The sequence below is a fragment of the Desmodus rotundus genome, chromosome 8 (genome assembly GCF_022682495.2).
Source record: "Desmodus rotundus isolate HL8 chromosome 8, HLdesRot8A.1, whole genome shotgun sequence".
Taxonomy (NCBI): Eukaryota; Metazoa; Chordata; class Mammalia; order Chiroptera; family Phyllostomidae; genus Desmodus; species Desmodus rotundus.
The window spans coordinates 98,009,101-98,022,292 of NC_071394.1; the positions used below are offsets into that span (position 1 = coordinate 98,009,101).

The window sequence follows — 13,192 nt, forward strand, 5'->3', positions numbered from 1 at the left end:
TGTCATGCCTGTAGCAACACACAGAAGGTGGATGGCATAGAACACAGGTGGTGAACACGGGGCCCACGGGCTGAACCCGGTCCTCCGCCTTGTTTTATCCAGCCTGGCACCTTGTTTCTACCTGGCAGCAGCACCGAGCTCTCGCTTAACTGTTAAGGAATAGTTACAATTTATACAGTCCTAAAGTTACATTCAGCCCTTTGAAGGCAACCTTGAGGCTGATGTGGCCCCCGGTGAAAATGAATTTGATAGCCCTGGCATAGAGGGTAAGAAGAAAGCAGCTAAAATGTTAATGAATTCAGGTATGGCTGGTGGGATAGTTTAGGATAACAGGGAGCCCCAGACATGAGAAACTTCTGCAGTCACTCGCAAGCTCTTTCTAGAAGTTTCCAGGTGCTTACAAGGAATACTGGGGGTACAACAGGGGGCCAGAAAGAACATCCCCGCCCCCAGCCCACCTTGGCAGTGAAACCAATGCTGTCTGCCCCAAGGAGAGGGGGACATAACCCCTTGGGTCCCGGATGGTGCACCAACACAAAGCAGAAACCTCTAAGACCTGCCAAGGTATAAGGCAGAGTTTGGCTGCCAAGCAGGGGAGGGGCAGGAATGCTGAGAAAGTCCAGCTCCCGGGCCCTGCTTAAGACTCAGGCTTGTCCTGAAGAGCCAGGATTTATGAGCTTAGCACTGAGTAACAGGAAACAGCAGTCTACCTCAAGAAGGGGCAAGAACATGGGGAGGGGTCCCTTCTGTGATACAGGGACTGCTAAAAGCTGAGGATGGAGCACGAATATGAGAAAAACTCTCTGGCACTTCAGGCCCTACAAACAGTACCAGGTAATAACAGCCCCCTTTCAGAGGAGCATCAAATCTGTGGGGTGCTGAAGGTGACAATGGGGACAACAAAACCCAAAGCTAGTTCAACTACCGACTGGACCAACCCACCCCCCCCCCCACCTCCCAAATGGACAGCATGAGAAAAAAAGAGGCGCACCCACTTCCGGGGGCAGGCACTATTTCCCTCGGTCTCTGTAATTCTTCTGCACATAATGTTGGGCATTCAATCAAATGTTATGATTAAAAAATATCAAAAAAGAACCCCAACTAATTTTCAAGAGACAAAGCATTCAACAAAGCCACAGTGAGAGGCGACACAGATGTCGGAGCCATCAGACAGGGACTTTAGAGTGAAGGTGATTAATATGGTCCAGGAGCTGGTGGAAAGGGCAGCGTGTGTGAACAGATGGAGGATTTCAGCAGAGGTGGAAACTATACGAGAGTCGAATGGAAATGTTAAAAATAAAAACATGATGTCACAGATGACGAATTCCTTTGATGGGCTTAGCAGGAAACTGAATACAGCTGAGGAAAACAATCAATGAACCTGGAATTAGGTAAGTAGAGATTAACCAAACCGAATCACAAAGAGAAAAAAAAGGGCAGGGGAAAAGAACAGAGCATCCAAGAGAAGTTTCCAAAATTAATGAATGACCACCTGAAACATAATGTTGTATGTCAACTGTAAGTGGAAAACAAGTTAATTTTTAAAAATAAATTTAATGAGTGACAACAAATCACAGATCCAGGAAGCTACCGAATCCCAACAGGACAATTTACACCCAAGCCCCTAAAATCACGCCTACTTAGACACCACAGTCAAACTTCTGAAAGTCAGATGTAAAGAGACTTTGAAGGCAGCTAGAATTAAAAAACACATTAAACAAGAAAGATAAATATCATCATACAGCAGATTTCTTATCAGAAACTATGTAGGCCATAAGACACTGGAGTGGCATCTTAAAAGTACTGAAAAAAAAGGTCACCTCAGATTTCTATATCCACGAAAAATATCTTTCGAGAATGAAGAGGTAAACTGACTAATTACATAAACGGATAATGGATGGTGGGAGCAGGGTTCTCACTGTTGGAGTGGAAATTTCCAGATAAGCAAGGGGAGGAGGTTGGAATAATCCATCCATGCGGTAACAACTAGAGTTGGAGACATCAGTGAGAACTTACGCTTAGCTTAATATAGGTGATTACGTATAGAAATAGACGTACAGATATATGGGTTAGTACAGATGACCCTTGAGCAACATGGGTTTGAACAGCACCAGTCCACTTACATGCAGAGCTTTTCCCACTAGCCTGTGCAGTTCAAACCCACGCTGCTCACGATGACTCTGTGACTGGGCATCTGTGTGCGCAGACAGCCAACTAGCTGTACTCAGATTTTCGCCTGCATGGGAGGTCAGTGCCCTCAACCCGCGCGTTGTTCAAGAGTCAACTGTATACACATATATATTCTTTGCTCTGTCAGCAAAGACGACCCAAAAGAAACAATTTCCCAGAAGCAATAAGCACACCTAGTGCCCAGATCTTGGTTTCTAATACCATTGTACAATTAAGAAACCAGGGTTCCTTGGAGAAATGGCCGATTCTAAGACTGGGACAGGAAATACACTAGATGAGCCTGGAGCACCTTGTAATGCCAGAGAGTAAGAAAGAGCTAAAAAAAAATAAAGAAACAAAACCACTCAAACACAGATGCATATCAAACGGTTACAGGAACCAACTGAAAGGGAAGGGCTCCCAAGAGCCGACACTGGAATAATCTGAGAAATAAAATAAAGCAGCATGAAATTTAACCCAAAGCACAAAGTAAATATCCTTGAGTCCTAACTGACATGAATGACTGACTTCTTTATGATGAATACATTAACAAATGAAGGAGAAGAGACAAATCTCCCACACAGAAGAACTCCAAACAGTGTAGGTGGATACTCTGCCCTTAAGGAGAAGGAACATAAGGCCCCATTCCTTAAATGTGGGCTGTGCATAACTCTCCTCCAAAGAGGGTGGGCGAGGCGGTGAGCATGTGTGTCTGACTGCACTGTACAGAACACACCACCTGACACACACACCTCGGCCAGGGGATCAACGGCAGTGTCAACGCTCATCAATCTGTTGCTAGTATGTGCCCTTCACAGGATTTGATGGAAGTGGGACTTTATTTCTGTGATCTTCTTCCCCCAAATCACAAACCTCGTCTAATCAGGAAAACATCATACAAATTCCAAAAGAGGGACATCCTACAATGTACTTGACTAATATTTCTCAAAGTTGTCAAGGTCACCAAAAATAAGGAAAGTGTGCGAAACTGTCATAATCAAGAGAAGACTACGGAAATCTGAACGAACTATGGCTTTCAGTTAATAATGTGCTATCAATATTGGTTCTTTCATGTAACACACATACCATGTTCATGTGTTAATAACAGAGGAAACTGGGTGCACGGGAACTCTCTGCCCTCTCCATTTTTCCTGTAAATTTAAAGCTGTTCTAAAAAGTAAACTCTTTTCAGAAAGTAGAATGGCGTTTCCAGGCACTGGGGGGCGGGGGGGAGCGAGTGTGCAATGGGCGCAGAGTTTCAGGCGGAAACGGGGAAAGAGTTCTGGAGACAGAGGGCGACGATGGTGCAGAGAGACATGAATGTGCTTAGCACCCCGAACTGTCCGGTGAAAACGGTTAGGAGGGTAAAGTTTTTGTTATGCATATTTCACCACAGTGAAAGACTTGTAACAAATAAAGTGTATTTTAAAAATGAAGGTGAAAATGGTAGAGTGCACACCCGTACATGCCTCCTCTCTCTTTCTGGAGGGAGATATTTTACTTCCGTGCTGTGGGGAAGAGGGCGATCAATGGGTAATTTGATTTCAAGTCTCAAAGGCCTGACCTTCTACCCAGATGTCTCATTTTTCTTCATGGGAATCGCCTGAGGCTTGGCCTGGGCACCTGCAGCTAGAAGCCAGGTACATTTACCCTGTGATCAAATCCCTGCTCCGCGCTGGAAGCAGCTCTCACTGCTGACAAACCCGGAGCCAACTCCAGCCCCCATGCTTACCTAGAATGACACATCTCGTGACTGGGGTAATAAAACATCCCAAGTGTAGGGGGCAGAGAAAAATATTCCCTGTGTGAGTTTAACCGTACCCCGCAAGGAGCCGGGACTGCATGTTGGCGTGCGGGTGTGTACTCAGGCAAGGCCGTGTGTGTGGTGGCAGGTATGATGTGCACAAGGGAGTCTGGCCTGGTGGTTAAGGCAGGTGTGAGTTTAGGGAAAGTCTTTTCAAAAGATAGAGCTGGAACAATTAGATACTCATATGCAAAAGCATGAATTTTAACCATACCTCATACCATACATAACTATTAATATCAACTCAAAATGGACTAAGAGACCTAAATGTAAAATATGAAACAAGAAAACTCCTAGGACGAGGAAGGGGGAAGGGTTTTCAGGAACAACTATAAAGGACACATGGACAAAACCAAGGGGGTGGGGTTAGGGTTGGGATGAAGCAGGGGAGGGAGGTGGGGATGGCTGGGGTTGGGGGTGAGTGGTAGGGGATAATAACAGACAACTGTAATTGAACAATAAAAATAATTAAAATAATTTTAAAAAATAATAAAAAGCTTCCAAAGGTTAAAAAAGAAAAGGAAACTCCTAGGAAAAAAATATAGGAGAAAAACTTTGTAACCTTGGGTGAGGCAAAGATTTCTTAGGTAGAACATTAAAATCATGATCCATAAAATAAAAAATTAATAAAGTGGGCTTTTTATTAAAATCAAGAACTGCTGGTCTTCCAGAGACACTGTAAGGGAATGAAAAGACATGCCAGGGGCTGGGCGAAATTATTTGTAAATCATTATCTGATAAAGGAGTGAAAGGAGGCAAGACAAAAAAGAGCACATACTGAATAATTTCACTTTATAAAATCCTAGAAACTGCAAACTAATCTAGTGACAGACAGCAGACCAGTCGTGGCCTGGGGATGGGGATTAGGGATCGCAAAGGGGTGGCGGGAAACTTTTTGGGGTCACGGATGTGTTCAGCATTGTGATTCTGCAGGTGGTCTCATGGATACATACAGACATCAAGTCTTCTGGAAGCGTACACGTTAAACATGTGTGACTTACAGCACCTAAGTTGTACTCCAAGGCAGAACTGGGCACGGTGGAGGGGTCCCGACCTGTAACCCAGAGAAGGAGCCCGGAGGCTGGACTTACCCCTTGCTCCATACCGTCGTTGGCATGGTCTGTGACCTTGGAGATGAGGGTCAGTGCACCTGAGGAGGGAAGCAGAGCAGATCGCTGGGCCTGCTGGGGAGGGCCCGTCCAGTTGCCGCCATCCTCGCCTCTTCTCAGTCTCCCCTCCCCACGCCACCTCCCGAGATCACTGCCTTGTCAGGGCTTTGTAAGTGGGTGGCACCGATTCTTCCCATGGCTGGGTCAGGTTACAGCCCCAAGCCTTGAGTTGCCACCCCTGTCTAACTGAACTTGACAGTGAATTGACCACTTTGTGCCTCAGTGCCCCTGGCTGTAACCTGAATATATTAAGAGGGACAAGCGTGGCAGGCCGTAAGAACAGCCACGAGAATTTGGAGGAAACAGGGACACTGTGGTGAGTGTTTTAGATCTGGCACTACCTCCTATCAGCAAATTCTGTTAACCCCCTTCTCCTCTGACTGGACGACAGCCCACCCTAGGGAGTCCCGTACTGAAGTGAAGGGGGGGTCACCTCAGAAGCCTTGGAGGCTTCACATCACTGCACCCGCAGCTGGTGGGGAGGGGACTATGTCCTGGGCCTGGAACTGGTGTAAAGAACTGGAGCAAAACAGGACGGCGTCCCCTCCTCTGGGTTCATGCTGGACTTACCCTGTGTGTTATCATACTCCGCTGAGTCCGGGGAAAGGTTATTTAAATAGTCTGCAGACGGAACAAGAGCCCGGCGTCAGTTTGCCCCGGGGAGGCCAGACCCTCCTGTGCACTGCGGGAGCCCTCTCTCTCCAGAGAAGGAAGAAAAGTTGCAGAAGAGTGGGGTGCCCACCCTCTCACCCGTTAGCCCCATCACAACACCACACTGGCACATGAGCAGGCTGCCAGGACTGCCACCAGCTCCGCTGCCACCACTGCCGGCCATTCTCTCACGAGTGACTTCTGTGTGCCTGACTTTGTGTCTTCAGGACGCAGACTCAAACGAGGTGAGACCCTGCCTTCCAGGAGCACCCGTCCGGGGGAGACAGGTGTGACCATCAACACAGTGGAGTGTGGCGTGTTCAGGCTTTAACACATGCACAACCACAAAGCTCTCTCTACACAGGCTGGCGTCGCTCCAGCCACCTCTCCCGTCACTCGTTCATCCTGGCCATGCAGCCACCTTTGCTTTTCTTACCCAGTGCCTTTGCTCTCAGTATTCCCTCTGCCTGGCGCTCTCTCCCCTCGGACCTTCACAGGGCTCACGGCCTCACTTCGCGGAGCCCTGCGATGCTGCCTCCTCTAAGTGGTCTTCCTGAGTGCTGTATCTAGTCAGACCACTGTTCACCTGCTTGATTTTTCCTCAGCGCTCTTATCACTGATGTGCATTTTTATTTCCTATTTGTTGGTTAGCGTACAGGCTCCATAAAGCTTGGCTGGTTAATTCACTGCTATCTCTCTGGCATTTAGCACGAGGCCTAGAACATAGGGGCTGCTCAGTAAACATTCGTTGAATTAGATGAATTCTGTCTCCTGGCCCTGTGTACTTTTCTTACAGCCTTGCTCACTACCGGGAATTACGTGGGTATCTCTGCGTGTGTGGCAGCCTCCTCCACCGCAACACTGCATCCCCAGGCGAGGGGTCTTTGTCTGTTTGAGAGGCAGCTGGGTGAATGGGTCTGGAGCTCTGGACAGAGGCGTGTGTGTTTCTGGCAGGTGGAGGTAGGGGAGGGATGACATTTCCTGGGGAGAATTTGTAGAGGGAAATAAAGAGGACCTAGGACAGAGCCCAGAGAAACAAGCATTTATGGGATGGTGGAGCTAGAGAGGTTGTCTCAGAGAGGATGGAGCAGTCAGAGAGGCAGGGGAGAGGGTGTGGCACACAGGCCCCAGGATGAAAGGGCTCAGGAAGCAGGGGGTGGTCAGTGGCAAAGCCTCAGGGGGGGAGGGTCGGCAGGTCCCAGGCGGAAAATGCCCACTGATTCAGCCACAAGGAAGGCTCTGGCGATGAGAACCGCTTGAGGGAAGGCAGCCACCCAGAGACAGGAAGGAAATGCAGAATGGGCACAAGTGTGAGTTTGTGTTTAGGAAGGGAGAGGTGGGAGGAAGATACAAGAGGTGGCCATTGAAGTGAGGCTTCCAAGGTAGCTGTGAGGGGTCCAAAGCTCAGCTGGAGGGAAGCTGGTGGCAGGATCTGGTTCCTCTGGAGGGGCGGGAGGCAGGAACGGAGTGCACTCCTGCCCCACCCCTTCCTGCCAGGCTGGGAGGGGAAGCTGTGATCATACACCTTGCCGTCATCACCCCTACCCCTCCTCAGGGGCCTTCCCTCCCCTTGACCTTGTTACCTTGACCTCCCACGAGGCCCACCTGTGAGCAGCACTTGGTACTGGAAGAGGCGCTGCACGACCCGCAGCAGCCTGTGCTTCACGTTCTGGCTGCCTCCTTGCTGACTCTGCTGTTCCCAAGAGACGGGGAGGACAAAGCTTTGTCAGGGATGGTGGCCTTACGGCACTGGGCTCATGCATCCTACCTGCACTATCCCATCCAACTCTCTTCCTGGCCAAGCTGAGCTTCCCCCATCTCTAAACCAGTCTCCCCTCTTCCAGGAAGGCCTCCCAGATGAGCACCACCCTGCTGTGATACTTCATTCCTTCAGGCTTGCAGTCTGTGCTACACTCAGTAATGCCTCTAGTGCTAGTCATAGGGAAAAAGCCCCCGTTTTCATGCCCAATAACTGGATCCGCAGTTGGTGGCCTTTTGTTGATCACTCAAATGGCTCCACTTTGCTTTGTGCTTTTCTACTGGGACAGGAGAAGGGCTACTGAAACCCTCCCCACAGCTGGGGCTCACTGAGCTGTCATCTTCTGGGTTCTTCCTTCTATAGGGTCACCCTCCCCTCCCCTCTGCCCCCCACCCCTGCCGGAGGGTGGCCAAGAAGCCCCGCTGACTTGCTTTTAGCCATGCCACCCCACCCCCACCCTGTATCCTTAGGGAAGGTTCTCAGGGGACCAAGGGACCCACCTCAAATTCATGGACAGCAGCTGCCAGCCGGGGAGAATGGAGGCAGTTCTCAGCAAGCAGACTTAGATACCTGTCAAACTGCAGGATGTGAGCAGCGTGGTGGTCAAACTCCTGCTCCCGAGCCAGGAAGACATCGGCCACCTTCTGCTGGCTCTCCCTGCAGCCAGGAGAGGGGCGGGCAGGGAGAACTCAGCTTTGTGACTAGCGCAGTGTTAGACAGTGAGAGCTGGAGCCACAGCCCCAGGTGGGGCACCCAGTTGGCTCCTCCCACCCTTGTTTTACTGTGGGCAAATGACCGCACACCCCTGTGCCTTGGCTTCCACATCTGTCAGATGGAGACACCACTTCACATGGTGGGATTTTTAACTCCCTCCCGACCCCCTAGGGCAACAGGAGCAGGGGCAGGAGGCCGGGGACGGCTCACCAGTGCAGCAGCCTTTCTCCCAGCTCCTCCAGGATCCCCCGATGAAGGTCGAGGATGGCTGGGAGCTCGCCCAGGCCACGCCTCAGCTCCTCCCTGGCCACTGTGTCCTTGCCCTCTTGGTCCATTTCATCCAAGGACCTCACAACGGCTCCGTGGAAATCCTGAAACCCCAAAGGCCTGTTACTTGTGGGTTGACAGGACTGAACACAAGTCCTCCCTGGCATTTCCCTTGTGGCTTTGGATCCCTGGTCTATAGACATATAGCTGGGACCTTAAGCAAACATCTCAGGTCCCGGCATTCTCACCTGTCCAACAGAGCTGATTACACACACCTGTGGTCACAGGTAACTGATGCCCCAAGAGCACTGAACACAACTCCTGGCACAGAGTAGGGGGCTTAAAGCAAGTTCATTCTGCCCCCTTTCGTGTGGGAACTTGGGTGCACGCTCTTCTTTTACAAGGTGGGTGAGAACTGGGGTAATTCCTTCTATGAAGAAATATAAAGCTCTCCTTGACAATGAGCCATTTTTGAAGAGGTTCATGCACTGGGTTATTTCAAAACAAAGTCTTAAGAAGTCACAGGCATCCACTCCGTGGCATATCAAGCAGTCACTAAAATGACGCAGACAGTGCCTACGTAAAATATGCCTGACCTGGCACTGAGAAATCAAGAAAGGATACACAGTTGTCTTCCCACCTGAGTACAGTTGTACAAAAAATGAGCAGAGCAAAAAGCTAAAAGGAAATGGAGTGAACAGAAACAGTGGCTATGTCAGGGGTATGGAATTAGGAATGATTTTTTTTCTTCTTGTCTCTGTTTTCTAAAATTTCTGTATGAAGATTAATTACTTTAAATATTAAACTAAATTTAATAAACATTAAAATGATAAACAATGCAAGACTTCTTTCTCACAACAAAAATATTTTATCTTTAAATACAACTGCTTTTGCCTAAGCCCCAGGTCTGTAGTTTTAAATACACAGGGAACCCTGAGACAACCTTGAATTGTGGAGCAATGCATAGTGGGAAAACCTCAGCATCAGGGGTCATGTGATCCAGCCTCCATCAGGAAGGCCAAATCACATTCAGGAAGGATGAGCACTTTGCCTTTTTTGACTGCCTATCTGACGGGAACTCATTACTGAGCAACGACAGTTAATTCCATTGCTGAACACTTTTCATTGCTAGAAAGGCCTCTTTATATAGAGATCTAAAAGGGGAAAGTGCCTGAGAGGATGGGCAGTCCTTCCTCCAGGAAGTCTTTCTGGTCTTCTCCCAGGCGTGAAAGGAGTGAAGGGGCGATCTAGTGGTGACAGGCCAGGGGGAGGGAAAAGGGCAGGGAGGTAGGGTAGGAGTGGAGGGAGGGAAAGGGGGAAGGGAATGGAATGGCAGGGAAGGGAAGGGAAGGGAGAAGAGAAGTGAAGAGAAGAGAGAAGAGAGAAGGGAAAGAGAAAGAGAGGAGGAGGAGACTGAGGGAGAGAGGGAGGGTGGGGTGGAGTGACTGACAGATGGTGAGACAGGGCACATGAAAGGCGGGAGACCCGTGCCCCTCCAGCATCTATGAAGAGGCCGCCTACGTGGTCAGACAGGATAGCAGATGTGGAGGTTACAAAGGTCTCACTTCCTGAACACTTCATCCTGTGCTGCGCTGACTCCCTGCCACTGTAGCCTGCTCTGCCGGGAATTGTGGGGAGCGCAAGGGTAGGGCGGCCCACCCTGGCTTGCAGTCCCGAGGAGGAAGGATGAGCTGGTTCCTGCTGAGGCTGGCCCTCACCAGCGCCAGACTGGTATAACTCTAGGGTCTGGGATACCTCTGGCCCCATCACTAAGGTCAGAAACTCTTGGGGCTGAATTTTGAACTACTGAATAGATTCTCTGGCTGAAGGCATGTGTGTCCTTAAGCGGAGGCTACATGCTTGATCTATAATTAGAAATGAATCTCATTGTATCTGAGCTACCATTGCCCTTCCTGAAAGCATGTTGCAGAGGGTGGAGAAAGTGAACTAAGAGTAAGAGGGCAGCTCGGTGGGGAGGGTGGCTAGAGGGGATAGTATTTTGTTATTGTTCCTGCGCACAGCTGGCTCCGGGATACGGGATCATTCTGAACCTTGAGGGGAGGTTCCTCTGCTGACTTGGGGGCAGGAGGACCCTCCCACTCGTTCCTCGTGAGTCTCGTCCTGGCCGGCAGAGTCTGCTCAGCGCTGGTGTCCCAGAGAAAGAAGGAAAATGTCCTGATGAGGACAATGACCCTTCTGGCTCGGGCAGCTGGTTGATAGAGGACTTTTGACACATGCTCTCACTGGCCAGGTTCAAGCCCAGTACTGTAGCACAAGTATAGCTGAATGACTGTGGACAGACTATAACCTATCTGAGCCTCAGCTTCCTCACCTGTAAAATGGGGACAACAGTGTAGCATGAGGCTGGTGGGAGCTCATCCTGATGTTTAAAACTGCGAAGTGCTGTCCCTATGGCAGTTATGATTGTATTTTCAACATGACACCTTCAGAGCAGGGCCGCATCTGTTTTACTTCCTGCTATGTTGCTCAGGTCCCGCAGCGTATGTGACAGAGAAGGACTGTTATAATGCTTGCTGACTGATGGACGGCAGGACCCTTATTTAACAGAAAAGGAGAGTGAGTCTCAGGGAAGCCAAGCCCCGAAAGCCCAGGCCCGGAGCACCACAGAAAGGGGTGGGCGAGAGAGGGACGAGCAAACAGAAGACTGATGGCTGCATTTGCATCACACTCCAGGGAGCTTCGACATTAACTGCCCTGCAAGCTGGTTTCTTGCCTGTAATTAATTCTCACTAAATTGACTCAGTCCCAATGGACAGGATGGCCATATCATCAATGTGACTCACTGAAAAAACTGGAGCATAATCGGAATCGCCACAAACGTCCGTTCTCAAAACTCATGCATCGGCTGAAAGCGCCGAGTGCCAGCCGCACCACCCAGCACTCCCCGGAAGGTTTCTGCTCTCAGTCGTTCTGGCCCACCATCGCACCCTGGGGTGCTGGCATGCATCTCCCCAGCAGGAAGGCAGGGGAAGGTATCTGGCCCTTATCCCCTTAGTCATTCAACAAACATACTGAATGCCTGCTCTGCACCTAGCCTGGAGGAGACAGTGAGAGTAGGAGAGATGCAGTTCTGCCCTCAAAGAGTTTGTAATCTGATGAGTAAAAAGATAATTGCAGCACAGGGGTGTAAATGTTGTGGTGCGGAAAAGCACCGGGGCTGTAGCAGTCCTTAAGAGGCAGGCCTGAGACTGGGCGGGGGGCAGGGAGTGTCGCAGGCAGAGGGGACAGCATGTGCAAAGGCCCTGAGGTGGAAGAGGCACTGAGGACTTGAGTATGGTTTGTGTGCAGAGGGTGTGGGTGTGGGCCTATGCGCACCCTTGAAAGAAGTGCATGGGATTGGAACATGATGATGCTGGGGGATCGGGCAGAGGGCCCATTCTACATGGCCCTGCAGGCTTTTCAAGGGACTTGGTTTTCATCCTGGGGTGAAGGGGAACCACTGAATAGTGTGCTGGGCAGGGGAGCAATGGGACCAGATATCTGTCTCAGAAAGTTCACTTTGTTGGGAGAAACTGGAGGTGACTAGGATGAGAGTGAGACCCGTGAGGAGACCATTCTAGGAGAGCAGGAGAGAGTTCAGGACTTGAGATGGGACCAGAGTCTGGCCATGGGGACAGAGAGAGTGGGTGGACTAGAGACAATAAGGAGGAAGAATGGACTGGCGCTAATGCCTGCAGGGTCCAATCCAAACCCCTCTGCGCACCCGAGGCCTTCCTGACCCAGTCCGCCCTCTCACCGCACTCACTTCCCCAGCTCTTCGTGGAGTCCCTGCCCCAACCTTATAGGGCTCTAGAGACCATGACGAATCCTCATTTGCCTAGACAATTGCCTATGTGTGACCCTGGGCAAGTCACTTCCTCTCCATGGACCTCAAGCTCCCCCTCTGCAAAACAGGGATACAAATACCTTCTTTGCAGGGTTTGTGCAGACTGCTTTCTGTCATGGATTCTTTCTTTCTGTGCCTTCCTTCTCTTTCGACTGAGTATTACTTACCTCTGTAGCCCCAGCTCCCAGCCCAGGGAAGGTGCTCAATAAGTAACACAGCCAATGCTGAGGTTCGCCGTGCGAGCCATTGTCTGCTCCACACTTTACATTCACTTTCTTGCTTCATCCTCACTACAGGGCTATCACTTTGGCATTATTATTTCCACTTTGCCTATAAGGACATTAGGCCCAGAGAGATTAAGTAACTTGCCCAAAGTCACCAAGATGACAAGATTTGAGTCCAAGTTGGCCTGACTCCAAAGTCTTAATTAGCTCTCCCCATTGCCCCACAGCAATTCCTCATCTGTTGATGGCCCAGACTGGGGAGTGACTCGCACGGGTCAAAGAGGGGGACTGAAACCCAGATTTCCAGAATCCTGGCCAGGGCTCTCAGCCCAACCTCAGCGACCCTGGGGCAGCCCAGCGGAGAGGCCCAAGTGGAAAGACTCCCTCTGCTTTCGGAGCCCTGGCAGGGTTCCTGGCAGAACTCACAGGGCTCTAATGGCCACCGGGCTTGCCTGCAGTAGAAGAGGGGACCTCACATTCAGGGGCCTGGTCCCCAAACACATTCCCCCCTCTCCAAACCCACTGTTGAGTTTCCTGGGTGACACAGTACCTCTGTTTTCTGGGCTGGACAGTCAGAGGGTAGCCAGA

At 50.3% G+C, this 13,192-nt stretch overlaps 1 protein-coding gene across 3 annotated transcripts in view; it reads right to left on the reverse strand.

Moving 5' to 3' along the window:
• The window catches only part of FGD5 (FYVE, RhoGEF and PH domain containing 5), a 117,163-nt gene that overhangs the window by 24,132 nt on the left and 79,839 nt on the right, over nucleotides 1-13,192 (reverse strand). For 2 of the 3 annotated variants that reach the window (XM_053929906.2, XM_053929904.2), the window contains 5 exons: nucleotides 8,477-8,637; nucleotides 8,053-8,209; nucleotides 7,399-7,486; nucleotides 5,713-5,763; nucleotides 5,065-5,123 (listed from right to left, as the gene is read on the reverse strand). In XM_053929906.2, the coding sequence (XP_053785881.1) occupies nucleotides 5,065-5,123; nucleotides 5,713-5,763; nucleotides 7,399-7,486; nucleotides 8,053-8,209; nucleotides 8,477-8,637 (516 nt within the window). The remainder of the gene's footprint in view (nucleotides 1-5,064; nucleotides 5,124-5,712; nucleotides 5,764-7,398; nucleotides 7,487-8,052; nucleotides 8,210-8,476; nucleotides 8,638-13,192) is intronic. The other variant, XM_053929905.2, reaches the window with a different exon arrangement.